This window comes from Paramormyrops kingsleyae, chromosome 2 (genome assembly GCF_048594095.1).
Source record: "Paramormyrops kingsleyae isolate MSU_618 chromosome 2, PKINGS_0.4, whole genome shotgun sequence".
NCBI classification, from domain to species: domain Eukaryota; kingdom Metazoa; phylum Chordata; class Actinopteri; order Osteoglossiformes; family Mormyridae; genus Paramormyrops; species Paramormyrops kingsleyae.
Window position 1 is genome coordinate 37,260,904 of NC_132798.1, and position 24,060 is coordinate 37,284,963.

The 24,060-nt window shown below is 42.3% G+C and overlaps 2 protein-coding genes across 12 annotated transcripts in view; one reads left to right on the plus strand and one right to left on the minus strand.

Annotated features, from left to right (window-relative positions):
- Positions 1–16,927, plus strand: part of wscd2 (WSC domain containing 2) — a 91,288-nt gene extending 74,361 nt beyond the window's left edge. For all 11 annotated transcript variants that reach the window (XM_072709089.1, XM_023804374.2, XM_023804370.2 and 8 more), the window contains 5 exons: positions 280–401; positions 751–925; positions 2,021–2,185; positions 2,923–3,123; positions 14,466–16,927. In XM_072709089.1, coding sequence (XP_072565190.1) covers positions 280–401; positions 751–925; positions 2,021–2,185; positions 2,923–3,123; positions 14,466–14,818 — 1,016 coding nt within the window. In that variant the 3' untranslated portion in view covers positions 14,819–16,927. The remainder of the gene's footprint in view (positions 1–279; positions 402–750; positions 926–2,020; positions 2,186–2,922; positions 3,124–14,465) is intronic.
- A 1,534-nt stretch (positions 16,928–18,461) lies between these two features.
- Positions 18,462–22,989, minus strand: LOC111844482 (chemerin-like receptor 1). Its single transcript, XM_072709076.1, has 2 exons — positions 22,911–22,989; positions 18,462–22,610 (listed from the first exon to the last, which is right to left on the minus strand). Exon 2 carries the CDS (start codon positions 22,585–22,587, stop codon positions 21,583–21,585), a length of 1,005 nt encoding a protein of 334 aa, XP_072565177.1. The 5' UTR covers positions 22,588–22,610; positions 22,911–22,989; the 3' UTR covers positions 18,462–21,582.
- Positions 22,990–24,060: the final 1,071 nt, after the last annotated feature.

Below are 24,060 nucleotides of genomic sequence, written 5' to 3' on the forward strand. Positions count from 1 at the left end.
CTGGAAATGATCAGATTTTGAGACGTAACCCACAAAAATCACGCAGCAATGCCTAGTAATAGCAAAAACTAGAGGATAGTTTCAGACATTTAATCCTGTTGTCAAGGGTAATTTTACTTCTGAGCTCAGTTTAACGCTTTAAAGCTGAGTTTAACGCTTCCGTTGTCCAGGCATTGCTCAGGTGCCCAGCAAGGTGAAAGGGTGTCATAAACCTCACACAGCCATCAGCAGACCTCAGAAATACCTACTGCAAAGTCTCTGTCCTTGTCATTCCTATAGATGGAAGTGCCACCTTTAAGGGTTGCTTCCGGAGGCCGAAGGATGTGACCCTGGCACTGCCTGTCAGCGCCGTCATTATGAACATGTCCGTGGACAAATGTGTGGACCTGTGCACAGAGAAGGTGAGGGAGGCTTTGTAGGTCACCTCAGTCTGGACCCTATTTCCATTTCTCATGTTGTCCTACTTCATGCCTGCTCAGTATTCGCTGATTTGATGCTCCTGAGCTTTGGTGGACTGTGCCAGCGTGTGTCATATTAGATTCAGCCTTGGTTCTAATTCCTTTGCAAATGGGCCCTTGTTATAAGAATATCAGAACCAAACTACTCTTCTTGTTGCCCCATAAACAGACCTTTATTGGACCTGTTGCGGTATTTCTTTGATGTATATTATAATAGCCATGGATTTTGGACTGGCTGTCTCTGGAGTTTGGGTTCTATTCATTCCTGCACCCGTTCTGCCCCTCCCTACAGGAGCTGTCCCTGGCAGTTTTGGGGGGTCAGCGCTGCTTCTGTGGCTATCCCACATCACACTTCACGCTGCATGAGCTTGAGGAAGAGGAGCTGTGCAAGCACCACTGCGAGGGTGATGATTTCGAGAGCTGTGGCACAGAAGAATATTTTGTGGTTTACCAAACACAAGTGCAAGGTATCACCTCCCTGGGGGACGAGAAGCTAGTGCACGCCAGGAAGTGCAGCACGGAAAGTACATGCATTCCAATATGCACCATATTTTATATAAAGTATATAAATATTATACATAGGAGGTTTTATGGTTTTCTGTGAAATTTTAGTAGTTTTCATACACTTATCGTGCATTGACCCAAAGTGGTCGCTGCCCCTGAGCTTTCACTTCCCAAAATGCATATGTGGATGCACGCAGTTTATTTTTTGTCATCGTCTGTTTCCTCTTCACAGTTTTGCAAAAATGGCAGGGGGTGGGGCATAAAGTGTTGAGACTCAGCTGTTTTGTTGTGAAAACCATTGACTGTTTCCCCTATATCTTTTTGCATCATGACTTTGTATCTGTGTAGTTTATGCACCTTAGTTCCAGTCTGCAACCAGATTTCCTCTTGGGATCAGTAAATCATATCTCTACCTCCAGGGGCATTGCTTGGGCTATTTTAGCTGTGTGAACCCATTTCAGGTCACACACACCATTTTGCACTTATGCACAAGTCTGTGGGAAAATGGAGACATCACAGGGAGAACATGCAAACTCGCACATTGAGCCAGGTCGGAGAATCAAACATTGGTACCAGTGACATGAGGCATCCCTGCCGTCCACTCTACCACTGTACCACCCCTAGATTATGCCAATTCATTAAAATACTGAATTTTTATGCATTTTCATTAAAATTAGACTTTCAAAATCAGACTCACCACCCCCCTCACCCGCATAAATCTTGTGACACTTCTGTCACTATCTATCTCACTATGTCCTTAACTCGTGTTGCTTATATTTCAGCAATGCAGTACGCAGTTAATCCATCTAATGCCAAGCTTTAGCTATGAAGTGGTATCACCTGGCCCCTTGTGAGCAGAATTTAGCTGCTGGTTGGGTGACAGTTTTTTTATACCTAAAGCTAGGTGATTGCATTCAGACCTCAGCTTTGCACAATCGGGCTGTGGCACGAAGGGGATTCTGTCCCAGTGGCTCACAATGTTGCTGTTGTTGTTTAGTAAGAGTTCTAGCATTTGTTCAATGATTTTGTGTTATCCCAACCCTCCACATTTATACCAGACAAGCGGTGCATGGACCGGCGCTTCCTTCCAGAACGTTCCAAGCAGCTTCTGGCCCTGGCCAGCTTTCCCGGTGCGGGGAACACCTGGGCGCGTCACCTCATTGAGCTGGCCACCGGCTATTACACAGGCAGCTACTACTTTGATGGGTCCCTGTACAACAAAGGTCAGCCTGTTGGTCAAAGTACTGTACTGCATGAACACTACCTCAACTAAGCAATGCTAATGGTCACATTGGAATGTGAACTAAATCCTATGGTTATCATGTGTGTATCAATATACTTAAGACAGATGTGTACATTAAGGCAAAGCTCAGGAGCATCAAATCAGCGAATACTGAGCAGGCATGAAGTAGGACGCCATGAGTGGGCAGTGGTGGCTTAATGGTTAGGGAAGGGCACTCGTAATCGGAAGATTGCAGGTTCAAATCCCCGACCAGCAAGACACCACTGAGGTACCCTGAGCAAGGTACCGTCCCCAAGCACTGCTCCCCGGACACTGAATTAGCTGCCCCCTGCTATGTCAAGAAAGTCACATATGGGTTAAATGCAGAGGACACATTTCGTTGTTGTGCACTGTGTGCTGTGGTACAATGACAAATAATCACAAACAAACAAATTATACTTTGTGATCAGTTCATCTTCCTTAACCACTTATTCAGTACATAGGATATGAAGCAGGGAGCACTGTGGACAGGACGTCAATGGAAGTTATTCTTCCAATACCTGCAGAAAATACTAGGATATATAGACCTAGATTTTTGTATAATTAGTGGCTTCCTGTCCTCCATGTTTAGCTGATGGTGATGTTTAATAATCGGGCATGTATGGGACAAGGAGGGAGTGAGAGTGCCCACTGATGCTAACTGTAACCCCATTGGCTCTTCTTCCTTTGGGGGAAAAGGATTCAGAGGAGAGAAGGACCACTGGAGGAGCGGAAGGACCATCTGCAGCAAGACCCATGAGAGTGGCAGGAGGGAAATTGAGGCCTTTGATGCTGCCATTCTGGTGATCCGCAACCCATACAAAGCCCTCATAGCTGAGTTTAACCGCAAGTACGGTGGCCATATTGGATTTGCCTCACGGGCTCATTGGAAGGGAAGAGGTAAGAGGATTCTACTTTCATTCTTCCATTCCTTCTTATTTAATTTCCATCTTATTGATTTCTCCAGAGCAATGATTCATAAACAGGTTATAAACATGGATGATTTTCTACACTGAAAATGTTCATCTGAACACCTTTTTCAAAAGTACCTGAAATTATGATTTTGAGTGGGAATTTGAAAGAAAAAAAAGATATATATATACACAGTGGTACCTCGGTTCTCGATATCACTAGAATTCGAATTTCTTGAAAGTCGAACAAACCAGTTTGACCTAGAACTCGATCTGAATATCAGAAGTCGAACCGTGAACGGCGACCTAATATAAATTGTATGCGCCAGGAAATGAGTCATACTACAATGCAATTCTTACTTGAATGCCTTCTTCACGGATTGGACGATTAACCAAATAAATCAGTGCAACATTACAGTAACTAACAATAAATAAACCACTAACTTACGTGTACTATTAGAGCATTTATGTCATTTATTTAAACTTTATTTTACCAGGTAAATTAACTGAAAACCAGTTCTCACTGCTTCAGGTGATATTCGGGAGAAATAGCAGATTACGCATCGGAACTGCCTGAAATACAAACGTCATGCGTGTAACTAAACTCTTCAGCCAATAAGGGCAAAGGTATGTCGTCACGGAGGCGGTTACAGTTTGTGCAGCCGGGTGAGAGGTCGCAATGCATCTAACCGTAATGCATTGCATCAGGATCTGAATGCGTTGCTTTAAACCAGCGCTGTAAGCAAGTCAAACGCACCCATTGACCAGACTGGGGAAACAAACTGAAACGCGGACTTAATACAGGGGACTAATGACAACAACCAGAAACAGCTGATCACGCAGGGATTCCACATGAGGTTAACGAGGGGGCGTGGCACACGGAAAGAGCGGACGATCGGGGCAGGACAGGGGTAATGTTGGCATAAGATCTTTATCGTTTTGGAAGCCATTAAGAAAAAAATGCTCTTCTTGTTTTATCCTGTTCATTTTGTGTTTAAATGCTAAAAAAAAACAAAAAAACATTTAGGTGTAATTTTGGGGGGCCGGGAAACAATTAATTGGTTTTCCATTATTTCTTATGGGAAAAATTCAATCAGAACGCGAACTTTTTAGGATTTGATCCGGAGTCCGGAACGGATTAAGTTCGAGAACCGAGGTACCACTGTATTAGGGCTGTCAAAATTAACAGGTTAACGCAGATTAATCCATCATCATGATCAAATTTTGAATGCGATTAACCCACCTGCAGCACAGAATGACTCAAAATCCCTGAAATGTCTCTGGAAACCCATTTCGGGCAGTTTTGGTGCGTTCCATTTACCCTGCGAACTCGTATTCCGAGTCGGAATCCGAGTTTTGAAGCTGGAAGTGACGACATGCGCGCTTTCGTTTCTCGGAGATTCAAGAAATATCTTGGCACAGAGGATCCCGAGTTCAGAATCCAAGATGGCTGCGGCCTTTATCAACAGAAGGGAAAGTTGTAGTTTTATACTGTTTAAGCACTACTTTTCATGATTAGTCAGATTATTTGTCGGATTTACGGTAGTTGGGGCTAATTGTAAGTGAACGAAGATAAAGACCATTTCAACTGAGGTACCTTAAATACGACAAGTTGTCCGGCTAAGCAAAAAATCTTGCTTTTTGATATGGGTCCATGGTATTGCACTTCTGTGGCTTATAAAATGCATCCGACTCGTGTTCAAGATGTTCAATAAACATGTTAAGTGCAGATATATTGCCTTTTTTCTTGAGTCTGTTTTTCTCATGCAAAATGAAATGTTATTAATATAGATTAAAAATGAATGATATTTAATCGTCCATCCATCCATCCATTTTCTCCCGCTTATCCGAGGTCGGGTCGCGGGGGCAGCAGTCTCAGCAGGGAAACCCAGACTTCCCTCTCCCCGGCCACTTCCTCCAGCTCCTCTGGGGGAATCCCGAGGCGTTCCCAGGCCAGCCGAGAGACATAGTCCCTCCAGCGTGTCCTGGGTCTTCCCCGGGGCCTCCTCCCAGTGGGACATGCCCGGAACACCTCACCAGGGAGGCGCCCAGGAGGCATCCTAATCAGATGCCCGAGCCACCTCATCTGACTCCTCTCAATGCGGAGGAGCAGCGGCTCTACTCTGAGTCCCTCCCGAATGACCGAGCTCCTCACCCTATCTCTAAGGGAGAGCCCAGCCACCCTGCGGAGGAAACTCATTTCGGCCGCTTGCACTCGCGATCTCGTTCTTTCGGTCACTACCCACAGCTCGTGACCATAGGTGAGGGTAGGAACGTAGATCGACTGGTAAATCGAGAGCTTCGCCTTTTGGCTCAGCTCCTTCTTCACCATGACAGACCGATGCAGCGCCCGCATCACTGCGGACGCCGCACCGATCCGCCTGTCGACCTCCCGCTCCATCGTCCCCCCACTCGTGAACAAGACCCCGAGATACTTAAACTCCTCCACTTGGGGAAGGATCCCATCCCCGACCCGGAGAGAGCATTCTACCCTTTTCCGGCTGAGGACCATGGTCTCGGATTTGGAGGTGCTGATTCTCATCCCAGCCGCTTCACACTCGGCTGCGAACTGTCCCAGCGAGAGCCGAAGGTCACGGTCTGATGAGGCCAACAGGACCACATCATCTGCAAAAAGCAGAGACCTAATCCTGAGGTCACCAAACCGGACACCCTCAACGCCCTGGCTGCGCCTAGAAATTCTGTCCATAAAAGTTATGAACAGAATCGGTGACAAAGGACAGCCCTGACGGAGTCCAACCCTCACCGGAAACAAGTCCGACTTATTGCCGCTCATGCGGACCAGACTCTGGCACCGATCATACAGGGACCGAACAGCCCTTAAAAGGAAGCCCGGCACCCCATACTCCCGGAGCACCCCCCACAGGACTGCCCGAGGGACACGGTCGAATGCCTTCTCCAAGTCCACAAAACACATGTAGACTGGTTGGGCAAACTCCCATGAACCCTCCAGAACCCTGCGGAGAGTATAGAGCTGGTCCACTGTTCCACGGCCGGGGCGAAAACCACACTGCTCCTCCTGAATCCGAGGTTCGACAATCCGGCGGACCCTCCTCTCCAGAACCCCCGAATAGACCTTACCAGGGAGGCTGAGGAGTGTGATCCCCCTATAGTTGGAGCACACCCTCTGGTCCCCTTTCTTGAAGAGGGGGACCACCACCCCGGTCTGCCAGTCCAGAGGCACTGCCCCCGATGTCCACGCGATGCTGCAGATGCGTGTCAACCAAGACTGCCCTACAGCATCCAGAGCCTTCAGGAACTCTGGGCGGATCTCATCCACCCCCGGGGCTCGGCCACCGAGGAGCTTTTTAACCACCTCAGCGACCTCCACCCCCGAGATAGGGGAGTCCACACCCAAGTCCCCATACTCTGCTTCCACATCGGAAGGCGTGTCGGTGGGATTGAGGAGGTCTTCTAAGTATTCCTTCCACCGACCCAAAACGTCCCGGGTTGAGGTCAGCAGCACCCCATCCCCACCATAAACAGTGTTGATGTTGCACCGCTTTCCCACCCGGAGCCGCCGGATGGTGGACCAGAATCGCCTCGAAGCCGTCCGGAAGTCGTTTTCCATGGCCTCACCAAACTCCTCCCAAACCCGAGTTTTTGCCTCAGCGACCGCCGAAGCCGCATCCCGCTTGGCCTGCCGGTACCCGTCAGCTGCCTCTGGAGTCCCACAGGCTAAATAGGCCCGATAGGACTCCTTCTTCAGCTTGACGGCATCCCTCACCACTGGTGTCCACCAGCGGGTTTGCGGATTGCCGCCGCGACAGGCACCGACTACCTTACGGCCACAGCTCCGGTCAGCCGCCTCCACAATGGAGGCACGGAACATGGCCCATTCGGACTCAATGTCCCCCGCCTCCCCCAGGACATGGGAAAAGTTCTGCCGGAGGTAGGAGTTGAAACTCCTCCTGACAGGGGATTCAGCCAGACGTTCCCAGCAGACCCTCACTATACGCTTGGGCCTGCCAGGCCTGGCCGGCTTCCTCCCCCACCAGCGGAGCCAACCCACCACCAGGTAGTGATCAGTTGACAGCTCCGCCCCTCTCTTCACCCGAGTGTCCAAGACATGCGGCCACAAGTCCGACGACACGACTACAAAGTCGATCATCGAACTGCGGCCTAGGGTGTCCTGGTGCCAAGTGCACATATGAACACCCTTATGCCTGAACATGGTGTTCATTATGGACAATCCGTGGCGAGCACAGAAGTCCAACAACAGAACACCACTCGGGTTCAGATCGGGGGGGCCGTTCCTCCCAATCACGCCACTCCAGGTCTCACTGTCATTGCCCACGTGAGCATTGAAGTCCCCTAGCAGAACAAGAGAGTCCCCAGAAGGAATGCTCTCCAACACCCCTTCCAGAGACTCTAAAGAGGGTGGGTACTCTGAACTGCCGCTCGGCGCATAAGCGCAAACAACAGTCAGAACCCGTCCCCCCACCCGAAGGCGAAGGGAGGCTACCCTCTTGTCCACCGCGGTAAACCCCAATGTACAGGCGCCCAGCCAGGGGGCAATAAGTATGCCCACCCCCGCTCGGCGCCTCTCCCCGCAGGCAACTCCAGAGTGGAAAAGGGTCCAACCCCCTTCAAGGAGACTGGTTCCAGAGCCCAAGCCGTGCGTCGAGGTGAGCCCGACTATATCTAGCCGGAATTTCACAACCTCGCGCACCAGCTCAGGCTCCTTCCCCATCAGAGAGGTGACATTCCATGTCCCAAGAGCTAGCTTCTGCAGCCGAGGATCGGACCGCCAAGGTCCCCGCCTTTGGCCACTGCCCAGCTCACAATGCACCCGACCCCTATGGCCCCTCCTACGGGTGGTGAGCCCATTGGAAGGGGGACCCACGTGCCTTGTTCGGGCTGTGCCCGACCAGGCCCCATGGGTATAGGCCTGGCCACCAGGCGCTCGCCATCGAGCCCCAACCCCAGGCCTATTTAATCGTGATTAATCAAAATGAATCCACAGCAACCCTTTGATTAATCTGATTCAAAATTTTAATCGTTTGACAGCACTAATATACATATATATATACTGTATATATACTCACCTAAAGGATTATTACGAACACCTGTTCAATTTATATATATATATAAATTCACGCATCCATTTCAAGGGAGGGCCTGGAGCCTGTCCCAGGCAGCACAGGACACATGGCTGGGGTACACCCTTGATGGAGTGTCAGTACATCGCAGGGCACATATATACACTCTTGTATACACATTCATGAACTCCGGGCAAGTTCGAGATGAGAGTTAGCCTAACTGCATGTTTTTGGAAAGCAGGAGGACACTGAAGTACCAGAAGAAACCCATGCAAAATGCAAATTCCAAACATGCCGAGTGGGGGTGTCATTTGAACCCCCAATCAACTGTGTCACAAACTACTGTCATTATATGTAGTTTGACACTAACCTAGTGAGCTCAATGTTTGACATTTTTCTTTTTTAGGGATGCTAGTATATTCATTTTATTGCTGTTTTGTTAAAGTCTAGTTTGATATAGCATTATTTAAAGTAAATGTTTAATGTTAGTTTTATATCTACAATGCCTGTATGGTGTGTCTATAAGTGTAATATTACTTTTAATTTATCATATTCAATTTCAATTTATTTTTATATTGCGCCTTTCTGTATGGCAGAGTTGTCCCAAGGCACTTTATGTGGATCTGTTGTGATACATTAAACATCATTAGAGAGAGAGAAAGGAAGGAAATAAATTAAATAAAGAAAGCCAGATAACAACGGAGGAGAGGAACCGAAAACTCCCAAGTAAGGAGAAAGACAACCTCTGGGGGTCCAAGGTCAACTGGCCTTCCAACCCCCCTGGGCATGATAACAGTACTGAAAACAGAAAATAGTGAATTAGCTTGCTAAAGGCTAGGTATAAGCTTTAATTATGGGTCAAGACAAAGTCCGTCAATGAGTCCGTTGTCCATGTTGGCCTGTATAGGATGGCCAAAGTCCATCAATAAATCTTCTCCTTGCTGGACTGTGTAGGGTGGCACTGAAGGCTTCATCCACAATGATACAGTTTGTATGTCCCATTCGCGATGTCTCCCCTCCATGGGACTGAACCAGGACTCCAGCTCAGATGGTGCCCACCCCAGGCACCACCCGGACATATGGGAAGGCAGAGAGCATGGATGGTCAGAACATGCTTGTAAACTTTAAGAAATTCTGTCAGGTAGGAACTTTGAAGTCAGCTCTAAACCTAACAGGAAGCCAATGCAGGGAACTAAAAACAGGGGATATGTGTTCAAACTTCCTGCTATGCATGACAATTCGAGCTACTGCATTTTGAATACACTGTAAGGTATTTAAATTACAGTGTGTGCTCCCAGATAACAGAGCATTACAGTAGTCTAATCCACTTTATACAAAGGTATGTATAAATTTCTCTGTGTCTTGAATAGTTAGAAATTGTTGCAGTTTGGCGATGTTATATAGTTGTAAGAAGCACACCTTCGATAATGCACTGACATGTGATTTGAATGAGAGGTTTGTATCTAAGATGACACCTAGGTTATGGGCTGAGCTACTGAGGGAAATGATCAGCCCTTTGGAGTGGAGTTGCGGAGATTATAAAATTCCTATCTGCAAACCTGCCTCCAAACAACAGAACCTCGGTTTTCTGAGCATTTAGTGATAAAAAGTTTTCAATCATCCAGGTCTTGCCTTCATTAAAGCAATTAGCTAAGGTGGCAATAAATGTTGTTAGGCGTAACTGAAATGTTTGGGTGTCGTCAGCATAGGAGTGATAGTTAATATTATGTTTTCTCATTATATTTCCTAATGACAGCATGTAGAAAGAAAACAATAAAGGACCAAGCACTGATCCCTGTGGTACTCCATGTTGCGCTGTGACACTGATGATGGAGCACAAGTATCTGACGCGTGAACATATTCATGGTTACTATGTAAGGGTACAGTGTGATCAGGACCCGACGCGAAGTGGAGGGTCTTGTATCACACTGAAGGGGCTTATTTCGCGATGACTACCGGCTACCAGTACATTATCCCGCTTATTACACGGCTACTTGCCACATAAGGAAAAAAACTGGACATGAATATGAATTTGAAACATTTTATTGCCATATTTTTAAACGGTAATCTTTGTTGGCGTGGAGGGATTTTAAACATACAAGTAGTACCGGCTATGCGTTATTACTTTCCGTGTGCCACACCCCCTCGTTAACCTCGTGTGGGATCCCCATGTGATCAGCTGTTTCTGGTTGTTGTAATTAGTCCTCTGTATTAAGTCCGCGTTTCAGTTTGTTTCCCCAGTCCGGTCATTGGGTGCGTTCGAGTTGCTTACAGCGCTGGCTTAAAGAAACGCATTCTGATCCTGACGCAATGCATTACGGTTAGATGCATTGTGACCTCTCACCCGGATGCACAAACTGGAAATGCCTCCGTCACGACACACCTTTGCCCTTATTGGCTGAAGAGTTTTAGTTACACGCATGACATTTGTATTTCAGGCAGTTCCGATGCGTAATCTGCTATTTCTCCCGAATATCACGTAAAGCAGTGAGAACTGATTTTCAGTTAATTTACCCGGTAAAATAAAGTTTAAATAAATGACATAAATGCTCTAATAGTACACATAAGTTAGTGGTTTATTTATTGTTAGTTACTGTAATGTTGCGCTGCTTTATTTGGTTAATCGTCCAGTCTGTGAAGAAGCCATTCAAGTAAGAATTGCATTGTAGTATGACTCATTTCCTGGCGCGTACAATTTATATTAGGTCGCCGTTCACGGTTCGACTTCTGATATTCAGATCGAGTTCTAGGTCAAACTGGTTTGTTCGACTTTCAAGAAATTCGAGTTCTAGTGAGTTCGAGAACCCGAGGTACCACTGTATTAGAATACGTTTAGAAACTAACATATACAATACTGATCAAACGTCTGGACACGACAACTGAAAATCAACAAGATAACACACCTTAAACACACCTTGAAGTTATGTACTAAGTATTATCTTGTGAACAAGGAAAATGATGGAATTCTGCGAGAGATGACCTGACCCCAACAATCCCCAACTTAAACCGTGTGGTTGGGATGAGTTGGACTGAAGAGTAAAAGCAAGGTAGAAGACTTGTGCACAGAACTTTTGGAAATTCCTTCAGGACTGTTAGAGAAGCCTTCTAAGGGGCTATATCTGGATGCTGGTTGAAATAATGCCAAGAGCCTACAATACTGTCATCAAAGCAAAAGAAGGCTATTTTGAATAGTGTAAAATTTGAGAAAATTTTGAGATGTTAAACACTTCTCTTAGTTGATGCAGTATTTAATATGAATTACTTCATTGCTTCTGCCTTTTACTATAAGGTGAGTTATATATGTGGAGAACACAAACATTTCTTCCAGGACTTTTATTTGGTGAAAAGTGTCTTATATGCTGGCACGTATAGCCTATGCCTTTTCTTCATGGGTGTGGTCAAAGGCAGTAGCACACACTGGAAGAGAAGATGATGGTGGAGATTTTTTCCTTGTTATGTCCAAGAGATTGTAAGTGTTAAAAGTAAGCCTTCGATTTGGACAGTGCAATGAGAATGCATGGTGGATTCTCCCATTCCTTCCGAAGCAAGGAGAGCGCCTATTCTTCAAACTATCAATTTTAGGACCACTATTGTTCCTAATTTACATTAATGATATTGACACAAATACATACAGTAAACTGGTTAAATTTGCAGACGACACCAAGGTGGGCGGTGTAGCAGATACTGATCTAGCAGCAGAGAGGCTTCAACGAGATCTGGATTTAATTAGTGAATGGGCTGATACTTGGCAGATGAAATTTAACACAGATAAATGTAAGGTAATCCATGCAGGGAGCAGAAATATAAAGTACAGATATTTTATGGGTTCCACTGAAATAAAGGTAGCTGATTACGAGAAAGATCTCGTTATGTATGTTGATGCTTCCATGTCCCACTCTCGCCAGTGTGGGGAAGCAATAAAAAAGGTGAACAGAATGTTGGGTTATATCTCTAGGTGTGTGGAGTTTAAGTCAAGGGAGGTGATGTTACACTTATATAATTCCTTGGTAAGACCCCACCTAGAATACTGTGTGCAGGTTTGGTCACCATACCTCAAGAAGGACATTGCTGCCTTAGAAAAGGTGCAACGAAGAGCTACAAGAATGATTCCTGGTCTTAGAGGAATGTCTTATGAGGAGAGGTTAGTGGAACTGAATCTGTTTAGCCTTGAGCAAAGGAGACTAAGGGGGGATATGATTCAGGTCTATAAGATTCTATCGGGTCTGGATGCTGTTCAGCCAAATGACTATTTCAATATTAGTCTAAATACTAGAACTCGTGGCCATAAGTGGAAATTAGCGGGAGAACATTTTAAAACAAATTTGAGGAAGCACTTCTTTACACAGCGTGTAGTTAGAGTATGGAATAGTCTTCCTGCTAGTGTAGTAGAAGCTAAAACCATGGATTCCTTTAAATCAGAGCTAGATAAGATTTTAACAACTCTGAGCTATTAGTTAAGTTCTCCCCAAACGAGTTTGATGGGCCGAATGGCCTCCTCTCGTTTGTAAATTTCTTATGTTCTTATGTAACTGAGCATTGCTCAAATAAAGGAAGCTGAGAGTAACTTTTAAAGCTCTGTTTTAAATTGTGTTTTGAAGGTGGTATACCTAGGGCCAGATTAATAGGGTGGAGGCCCCTGGGTTAGAGGCATTTATGGGGCCCTATCTACACAAAATAGTTTGGAGTATACAAAATATTGAGTGCTATGCAAATGAACTTCATTGTTTCAACCAGAGAAAAGTAAATGACTTCTATCTTACTACTAGCTTTGTAATGAATGGCTAAAAAATATAGGCCTATTATTTGAAATTATGAGGAAACCCATCTGAAGCTAAGCAGGTTTGGGACCTGGCCAATACTTGGATGGGAGACCAACAATGAAAGCGGGCTGCTGCTGGAAGAGGTGTTGGTCTGGCCAACAGGGAAGCCTGTCCTGTGGTCAGAGTGGACCCCAGTGCAGTGATGGCGACTCTGTGCTGTAAAAATGGTGTCGTCTTTCAGATAAGATGTAATGCTGAGGTCCTAAAAGATTCCTGGGCGTTCTTTGAAAGAGTATGAATGGTGTTCTGATGCCCTTAAATTCCCACTGTGGCCCTTTCAGAATGTAAAATAATTGTTTAGAAGTTAAAATAAATTATAATTGGTTGTACTGTTTAAAATGAAGCAGGTGTGTCCAGACTTTTGACTGGTATGGTATATGAGTGGAAAGTGTTTTTATGTTTTATAAAATGCTTTAGGTATTTTTTTATGAACAAAAAGTAAAAAAAAAGAAAAGAAAAAAACAATTGCCCACACTTTTAACCACAGTCAACAGTTCAGCAATGGAGACTTATGCTTTACTTAGTATTTTTTAAATTAAAGTATCAAGCACTTTCATTCTCACATAAAGTAAAAGTTTTGCTGCTACTGTTCATCAAATGCAAGGGCATTCAACATTACTAATACAAAAAGGAGTGCAACATAATGTTCATTTACATTATCTGAGAATGTTTAGGCACTGAAACATAAACATGAAGGCAGCCATTTTACAACAAAAGGCAGCCATTTTACAAGTAAGCTAATTAGTAATGCAAACTTGGCTAGCAAGTCACATACAGTACTTGTAGGTTTTTTTTTTTCCTTTTCGGAAAAACTCTAAGTGTAATCTTTTTTTCTGGTTGGTAAGCACAGCTGACACAAAAAAAGTTTTTACCATCCTCTACTTTTTTGCATTTCAAATGGTGACAATATTGTCAAGAGCCAAAAAGTGCTATAATTGCAAAGCCCACTACATGGACAGCCAGAAAAGAAAATAATTAGAGCAATACAAGCTTAAAAATGTATAGATGATTTTAAGGGGATGAAATGAACTTAAAAGTGTTTGGCTTCAATTTGATAAAGTGTTTGCATTATTAAATACATAACATAAGCTGAATACAGAAAAAGCATTTTTGTATTCTGAATACATAACACCAATACGTGTATTCTGCTACAATCAAAGCTGTTGAGCATCTAGCCCATTCATTTATTTGTACCTTCTTACCAGTAATATTAAACTGGGCTCTGTTTTCTATTGCAAAATAGATCAAAGGTGTGGCTACAGGTGAGCAGGGGGTGGATTGTCTGTCCACCCAACGGACTGTCACAACTATTACTGTTTATTTGCCTTTTTAGTGCAAATAAATGTAGCTAACTAATGATGACAGGGATTTTTCAAATATCGTACCTGACTGACTGACTGACTGTTTGTGAATGTCTGTCTATTCATCTACCTATCTTGAACCCTTTGCAGAGTGGCCAGAATTTGTTAAAAGCTATGCTCCATGGTGGGCTTCCCATACCCTGGATTGGCTGAGATATGGGAAGAAGGTTCACGTGGTCCACTTTGAAGAGTTGAAGAAGGACTTGTTCGTCCAGCTGAAAAGTATGGTGGTCTCCCTGGGCATGCAAGTGTCTGAGGATCGGCTGCTATGTGTGGAGGGCCAGAAGGATGGCAATTTCAAACGATCTGGCCTGCGTAAGCTGGAGTATGACCCATATACCCCCAAAATGAGGGCTACCATCAATGACTTCATCAAGACTGTGGACCATGCCTTGAGACAGAGAAAGTTGTCAGGGGTCCCAGAGGAATATCGTCCAAGATGACAGCATCTTCTTTCCTCACCTCCTCCTCTCTCCTGCCCTTACCTCCTTATATTTAGCTAGCAGACTGAATATATGCTATGTAAACATGTACTGTATATAGAGGTGCTTTTAGAATACTTCAGTTTGCAATACTATTGCACATGCAGTTAACACACCAATGCAAGGGGTACATGATAGATAAACTTATTTTCAGTGTCTATTGTACAGACTTTCCTCACTTAATGACCTACCTGTTTAACAACTACCCAGACTTACGACCAGCTCTCCGACCAGTTGGTAAGCTGTACGAGAACTTTGGTCATGGAAACGGCAGTGCGGCGTCTCGGCATCAAGCAATTATATTAAAATTAAAACAGTTATCAAGTTGGAATTTCCTTTAAACCTGCTCTTTATTCAGAATGAATAAAACTTATTACCTGTATTTACAGTATGCAAACCTAAGTAGTGTGTAGAATTAATTTCCTCTATTCTGTTTATTACAGTATACATTATGCTACTGTATAAACATTTATAAATATACTAAAAAGTGTTATAAATGGTGCAAAAGTGACATTAAAGCAATATCTATAGATGGTTGACACAAACCCCCTACCAGTGCAGAATGCTTGAAATATCGGCAAGGGGCAGCTCTTCTCTTATCAACCAATTCGCATAATGACCTGCGCATAGGAACTCGGCTGTTAAGTGAGGAATGTCTGTATTTGTAGGAGACCGCTATGATAATTACAAATTGGTATTATGTTCATGCCTTAAATATTTTAAGCTGAAACTTAAAAAAGCTTAAACATAAAAAAAATAAAACATCACTGTGAGTATCAAGACCTCATTGTAAGCTGTGTGTGCCAGATCTGGTATACCCCAAACTGGGAGATGCAAATGTTTCTTCATGTTAAAATGACCTCCCCAGCCCCGAGTTGTAACAGACTGTTGCTCAAATCTTGCTACTAAAGTGTGGTAAAAGTACCCACGTGAGAGGAAGTGGGGGGTGGGACATTTTTTGGGTTTGGGTTGCAGTTATTATTAATCATGTACATTTAGGAAAGAGGGACAGCAAAGGGGGAAGTCTCTGAGATCTGGCTGTCTTTTAGGGCTTTACGATTCTGAGTAAAAAATGAATTACTTTTTGTTATTTGGCATAATATAGTCCTCTCATTTGTTGATACAGCTAAGGAAGAACAAGGGAGGGCTTGGTTTGATGTAACGGTGCAAATCTCCCTGTTGATGCAAACACAACAGAATAAGTGTCATGCAAGAATGAGATCGGGGTATCACAATTCACAAAATCACAATTTAAAAATGATTAATTGTGCAGCCCTATTCTAATGTGATTCGTCCCCAACTCCAAAAGCTTCACATTTAAGTCAACAAATGTTCTTTTATAAATCCAGAGCAATTATTTGTTTAATTTATAATTTGATCATAGTCATGGACCCACATGGGTACAGCAGAATACTGTAGTTTGTAGAATGCATGTGAAATCAGTTTTTCGCTAGGTAATATTTAGAACATAAATTTTCAATTGCATGTTTCATGATTGAGCTATCTTTCCTGATATCCAGATTTTTTTAGTAGAGTCATTGTGATGTAACATTGTGACAATGTTAGAGTTTCTTAGGGGGAATAGCACAATTCCAAAATAAGTCAGATAGAACAGTCAGTGTGGAAGCAATTTATTTTAATTTTTATTGATTTTTTTGCCCCATATTTTCTAATTGTTAGCTACATTTTTTACACATTGGTTAACTTCTCCACGAATAATCTTTTTAGTCATCAAGTTGAGTGCAAAAGATGGTGTGACCCAAACTGGGATGAGTGCATCTTAATAATAGTAAATAAAGACAGATTTTTTGTCACTCTGGATCATGAAATACTGACCTATGGTGTTGCAGTCAAAGCCAGTACATTGTTTTGTGTATTAACAACTGATGTCTTTAACTCATTAATTATGCAGAGTAATGCAGTGCTGTTAAAAGCATTCAAAGTACTTTGACAAGATACTTGCTATTTTAATTTAAATATTTGTTGTATAGTGCATTCATAGCTTTAAGATGTTTTTCATTGAAATGTGTGATTCTTTACCTTAATTTATACTATAAATGATGATAACAATGTTTTTTTGTTTTTAAACTTGAAGAGAGCAGGGGGGTGTTTTTCGTACGTGGATTACTCGTTTAGCCGAATGTAATTGTTGACGACTCGGCATGATCCTGGATCGGTCGGTTTTTCAAAACTCTTGTTGGATGTGTCGTCAATAGCAGCACATCCAAATCCTCAAACCTGCTCGGAGCAGGTTTGTTCTACGTAAATAATGATTAGCTCACACACGTAACCAGTGTCCGTGCATGGAAATCCGTTCAGTCATGGCCTCGCCATTCATGGATGAGCGACTAATTGCAATCGGTGCACGAATAACAAGAAAGGAATTTCAGATTGAGAGGGTTTTGTGTGATCGGCAAGATCCTTTATTTTAGCCGGATGATATTATTTTCGAAAGATACCGCTTCAGCCGAGATGGAATAATATATCTTAAAGATTTATTAGGTCCGTATAGTAGAAGCCCAACTACGCGAAGTCAGGATCTCACAGCCACACAGACAATGTGCATTTCCTTGAGATATTTTTTTGTATGCTGTAGGCGATGCGAAAATATATTGGAGAGTAAAGTTTGCCAGGCAATTCGCAAAGTCTGTTGGGCCTGATATATTTCCTTGGGGTTTTTATTGTTTTTCCCGGACACCTGCTAGTGCAGGCAATTAAAGAGGCATTTTATGCTATTGCAGGTAATGTATACGCAATAAAAATTACAGTTCTATAATGAATTTAAAAATCTCACTAATATTCACATTACCCAGAATTTCCAAAGGTTTTGTCTGCCTTCTATATATATGAATGAAATGTCGTGTTTACCAGTTTGAAGTATATTTTTGTACTTCACTGTCCTTTAGTACATATTAAATCTTTGAATTCATCACATTCCTCTAATAAAATGTCCTGCTCCGATTGCGTGAAAAATTGCGCCCTGTTTTTTGACATGGAAGCCGATGAGAGACTTGCTGATCAAGTTTTCTAGACTTGATACAGTACATATGGGCTTTTCAAGCAGCGTGGGCGCTCGCAATCATCTCGGATGAATGGATCCAGCCAAACTAATCCATTACACAGCTGTGTTTGAAAAACCAATTTATCCCGGATGAGTTTCACCAGCAATTAACTCATCCAAGATGAGGCATCTGATCTCGGATAATTTAAACGACGTATGGAAAATACCCCCCAGGTTATATTTTAGATTGCACTGTGTTTACACTTCTACTCAAAGATTATACAGTCGAACCCGGTTATGTCGCCGGCCTAGGGGGTTGCCAAAAAGCGTCGAGATAACCGATGATCGAGATAACCGAAAACCAATATGGCGGCAATATACTGTATTAACATATGCTTGAAATTTATTTGTGTGCGTTAACAAATGAGAATGTGCATGCACGGGTTTTTGGTGGTTTTGTTTTACACAACAGCATTGCCGCGATTTGTTTGATGACGCGATCGGCATGCTATAAAAATGTACATACATGTTGGCTAATGTGCACCAACTAATGTGCACCAACTAAAAGAAGATTTACCAGTATACAATAAAAACCACCATTGATTCTCGATACAAACCTTTAATTAAATTACCCAACAATGCAAACACAAAGATCGCTCACAAAATCACAAAAAAAACCTGCGGTGTGTAATTCGTTGTTACAAAAAGCAAACCAGTGTCAAAATTTAATTCACAAGTCATTTCGCTCTGACAGCTCTGAAAAGTATCGTACACGCAGTTAATATGGTTTCTTTACAAAGTCTAAAATGCTTTGTTGCTTTATTCCTTTGACAGTCTGCTTGAAAACAAATGCGTGTTATCCCTCAGACAAGATCAACGAGAATGAGTGAACTGTCATTGGAGTGAACGATCAATTTATTGGTTAGTCCAAAGCAAGCATAAACGTAAGCATGAGCCATTCACACCTGGGGGGTATTCCAGAAAGCAGGTTATGTGACATACCCGGGTAAGTTTAAGGGTAAGTTAGTGGATACCCACATAGCAGACAGGTCTGGCCCAGATCTGGCGTCAAACCGGCACTGCTGGCTGAGTTCTGGCATGGCAAGTGGTATGTCAACCAGATATGGGCCAAGTCTGGCAATGATGGCACTGTTTACATTATGGCATGCCAGATGTGGCCCGATTGTGGTTTGGTCTATGTGGCCCAGGCACATAGAAGACAGGTCTGGCCCAGATCTGGCGTCAAGCCGGCGCTGCACACTGAGTTCTGGTATAGCAAGTGGTATGTCAACCAGATTTTTCTTTAATCACGTTTGCATTTATATAGATTTGAAAATGGCAATATCTAAAAGAAAGCATTTAAAACATGTTTATTATACATGATTTAAGGAGAGTGTATCAAACTGGTAGCCCTTCATATGGCTCAGTACCCGTGAAGTAGCTCCCAGTTTCAAAAAGGTTGGTGACCCCTGGGGGGTATTCCAGAAAGCAGGTTATGTGACATACCCGGGTAAGTTTAAGGGTAAGTTAGTGGATAACCTCAACTTTCGGTTCCAAAAACGGAGGTTAACTTTCTGGGTATGTACGTAACCATAGCAGCTTACTCTCTGAAGATAACCTGCTACTGAGCAGGTTATGTTCCAGGGTAAGTTTGTTGCAGAAGGTTACTGAGCATGGCGTGCCCTTTTGATGACGATCCTGTGAACGTGGAGGCATAAATTATACAAGGTTTTTTTCACCGGGAGAGAGTTATAAGACCGCGTATTGATGTCTTGTCATTTCCTAATGATTATTTGAAAAAGCGTTATCAGTTTTCAAAAGAATCGTTCATTTACTTAACATCTCTTGAAACCGCATATTGCAAATGTCACAAACCCAAACCGCGGGTCTGCGCTTAGCACAGAAAACATTCTGTGCATAGCACTTCGGTTTTTTGCGTCAGGGCATTTTTTGTACAATATGGGCGACGCAGAGCATATAGGAAAGGCAACTGTGTGTAGAGCCGTTCGCACAGTATGTCTGGTACTTAACGCTTCTTACACACGTTTATACAGTTCCCTGTCCATAAAGCTCTGCGTGTTATTAAAGAGGAATTCCACAGAGTGGTAGGTTTGTCCTTTGTAGTAAAATCTATGATGCATATTTAATATATAGTCATACTATTTATATCTATAGCCTACATGTATTCATCCTGCACACACACACACTTGATACTTCCCTATATGACTTTCTATTTCAGGGTTTCCAAATGTAATTTGGAATACATGTAACACATGTATAGTGACAATAAAAGGCATTCATTCATTCATTCATAATTGGGTGCATTGATGGCACCTACATTCCTATTAAAGCTCCTTCAAAGTTCTTCTGGCTCCAGAAGGTTTACACCTTATTAAATAAGAAACCATATATTCCTAGTCGATACACATTGTTATTTTAACCTAAAGAAATGAATGGCAGGAAAAGTAAATGCTTTCATAGTGATTTAACAGTAAAAAGGATGCGGAAGGGTTATGTGTTTAATTATAATAAAAGGGGAGGCGATGTCAAATTTGCAATTTAATACACACGCATTTACTCTGTCCGTTATTTTTTGCCAAGCCAACTCTTTCTTTAGCCGATGCAGCCGTATTGCTTTTTTTCATTATTATTGGCTTGAATTCCTCATATGCGTGCATTAAAACTTCCAACTCCGCCTCTGTGAAGTATGCCGCTCTCTCTGTTTTTCACTTTGATTTTCCATTCTGACTCGTGAAATCGGCGATCAATTGAAAACGTCTTTATGTATGCACGGTGCACGCGCATTAACTCTGGGTAAGCAATAGGAGGTTGATTGAACTTACTCTTCTTAGGTGTTTTGGAACCGACATACTCATGGTATGCGGGTTTGGGGTATATCAATCCAGAGGTTAAGATTTACCAAATGGTAAGTTAACCAAGCTTTCTGGAATACCCCCCTGTTCTTCATCTTGAATGGTATTATATCCAAAACTAAATAATAGGGAAATGGTTCAGAATTATGACAGTCAATACTTGTCATATGATAATCAAATGCTAATATATTTGTATATTATTTGTATAGATGGGATTTATAGTAAATATTTATGTATTTCCTTTTAATGAAAGGTCATGCAAGGTCTTCAACTCAACTAGACATGAGTTAGTACTTGGAATTAAACATTTTCTAAAAATTCCGATGGAGACTGGCTTTTTGAATCATACTTTAGGAATTTTATTCTTCATTATTATGATTATTATTATTATTATTATTATAGGTTTTTCGTGATGTTAGTGATTTTTTAAGCATTAGATTCCCATATAATAGTATAAATATATAAACAGACAAAAGCAACTGGTTTATGGGAAAGGAGCTGCAACCGTCTCATTGGTCTAAAGCTTAAAATGCTACATCAGTAAAATATTAGCCTGATAAATCTCATAATGAGCTGGAGCCTTGCAACAAGTATTCAGCGTATGCCTTTCTGATTATAAAAATGTTTCATGCATCAACTGATTTCGTGGTTTTAAGTTTATTCACTATGGCAGATTCTGTCACAAAACCCCATCCCTTCCATTCCTACGGCTTGCAAACTTCAGTAGCTGGATTTGTAGCAAGGTAGTTTAATAGATATACATAAACAATCAAAATGTAAAAACAAAAGATTTAGGAACCGAATCATTTTAAATGACTGTATATCATCTTGTAGTAATACTTGAATGACATTTATAAGGGTAATCTGCTATTATATTGGCTGACTCCTGTGTTGTGTGTCATACAATTGATTTCTTCTTTTTTCTGAGTTTCTTCACCAAGTGCGTTTTCAATTTTAGACACAGCAAATCTCCAGCATTTATGTTTGAAGTCTCTGCCCATAAATGCATATAATAAAGGGTTTAGGACGCTGTTTGCGTTAGCAAGAACAGGAAACACCTTTGTGCAGATTTGAAATATTTCTGACTGCTGATTATCTTCATTTGTTTCCATCAATAGGACAATATGATAGGGCAGCCAGCAAATGAAGAAAGCACCTATCAGAGCAGACATGACCTTGAATGGTTTGGAGGACTTAGTCATTTGGTTGTTCCTTACTCTCCAGATGATGACAGAATAGCAGGAGATAATGATTAAAAAAGGAACAACAAACCCACACACAAACCGACTCAAGACAACAGCCAAGTGGTTAGAATGCAGTTCATAATTATTATAGCACTTAATACTTTCCCCATACTGGATGGTTTTCCGGAAAATTGCTGAAGGAGAACTTAGAGCAATAGAAATAATCCAGACCAGGATGATGACGAGGGATGCCTTCTTCACTGTGCGTTTGTTCTGTGCCCAAACCGGGAACACCACAGAGACACAGCGGTCAATACTGATGATGACCAGTAGGGAGATGCTGCTGAACATGTTGAGGAACATTACAAAGGAGGTGAACTTGCACATGGAGAGTCCAAAGATCCAGTTGTTAGTGGCCAGGTATGCAGTATTTACAGGGAGAAAGATACAGTACAGGAAGTCAGAAATAGCCAGAGAAAGGTACCAGGTTGTATTGACGGTCTTCTTCATCTTGAGGCCTGCGATCCAGATGACCAATCCATTGCCACTAAGCCCCAAGACACAAATTATGATATTGACCACTACCAAGATCACACAATCCCACTGGCAGGAGTTGCCACTGTCAGTGTCTTCATTATAATCATAACCACTATCATTAGGTATTAATGCCATTGCTTTTCTTCTTTCTGAAAATACTGTAAATAAAAACTCAGCATTATTAAGAATGCCATGTAAGTGTGACTAAAGAGTTTTAGTGCACTTAGCCTGGAAACCATCATCATAAAAAACAGACATTAACTTTTTTGTGCCTACCAGTGAATTACATGAGACCCAATATGCATTTGCAAATTGCAAGTTTTTTTATGCACCTGCATAACAACATGTACATGACTAATATATTTTCATCACACTAAATACATAATAAAAATACAGTGTCTAGAAGGACATGAAGTACTGTATAAAGGCAACAGCAAAATCCTCACTGAAGTGCTTACCAGTTTACTATGTGCTCACAGAAGCTCAGGGACGAATGGTACTCATCTGGAAACAATTTCATGAAAACTTGGCTGTATTGCAACAGAAATTAGGTGTCATATTTCCCGTTTTCTGCCAGTTTTAGAAATTTTAGTGATGATGCAGTGATCACTTCATACCAGTGTTTCTGGTCTCTGCCATGTGTGTGGAGTTTACATGTTCATCCTGTGTCTTTGTGAGGTTTTCACTGAGTACTCTGGTTTCCCCCCACAGTCTAAATACATGCTAAGGTACATTGGCATTACCAAATTGTGAATGCAGTGTGTGCCCCGTCCTGGGTTAGTACCTATCTTGCTTCTGGGATAGGCTCTGCATCCCCAAGATTCTGCATAGGATAAGCTGGCTCTCTGATTCACAGTTTGCCTGCCATTCATCTCTGCAGGGTTATTTTTAATCTGCTGCACAAGATCAGATTTAAAAGAAAAGATATACTTTTTGATCCTAAGGGGAATTCTTTTGTTTACAGCACTGAAGTACTTAAGTGCACAGGTACAAGCATATGGTGTCAAACAGAGTGCAAAGACAGTTGAAAAAAACAGTATACATAAAAAAAAAACAAGACAAGGGAGCTGCTATAGCAGACAGACACTCAGGGCAGTGCTGACAGCAAGGGTAACAGGAGACAGATCATTGTCACGCTAAATTAACATTGTTAATTATTCTAATTTCTCTCATTAACCAAGTTTTGTTGGCAACAGAACGGCTCCTGATTTTTATTTTAATTTTGTATATTACGCCATTTTCTGTATAGTGTAGACTGTACTATGTGAAAATCCCAGTAGGGTGAATGTATCTGTTATGCTGAATCCACTGGCAGCAACAAGAACATCAAATTGAATTCTTTCAGATAAGGCATCTTAGCCGTTGTAATGCTTGGCCTCTCTGTAAATTGAACCTATTGATTCTGACTGCATGCTGTATATATTAAGTTGCAGCCACATAATTTTCAGTTTGGAGGAGCAGGCTGATTGCGTTAGAAAGCAGGCATACCTAATAATGAAGCTACTGAATGTAACACAGAATTGTCACCTTAAGAATGATCTATAGAGAGACAGATAGATAGACTTTATTACAATTTGCAGAAGTGCTGTTTTAATGACTCATTGGAGA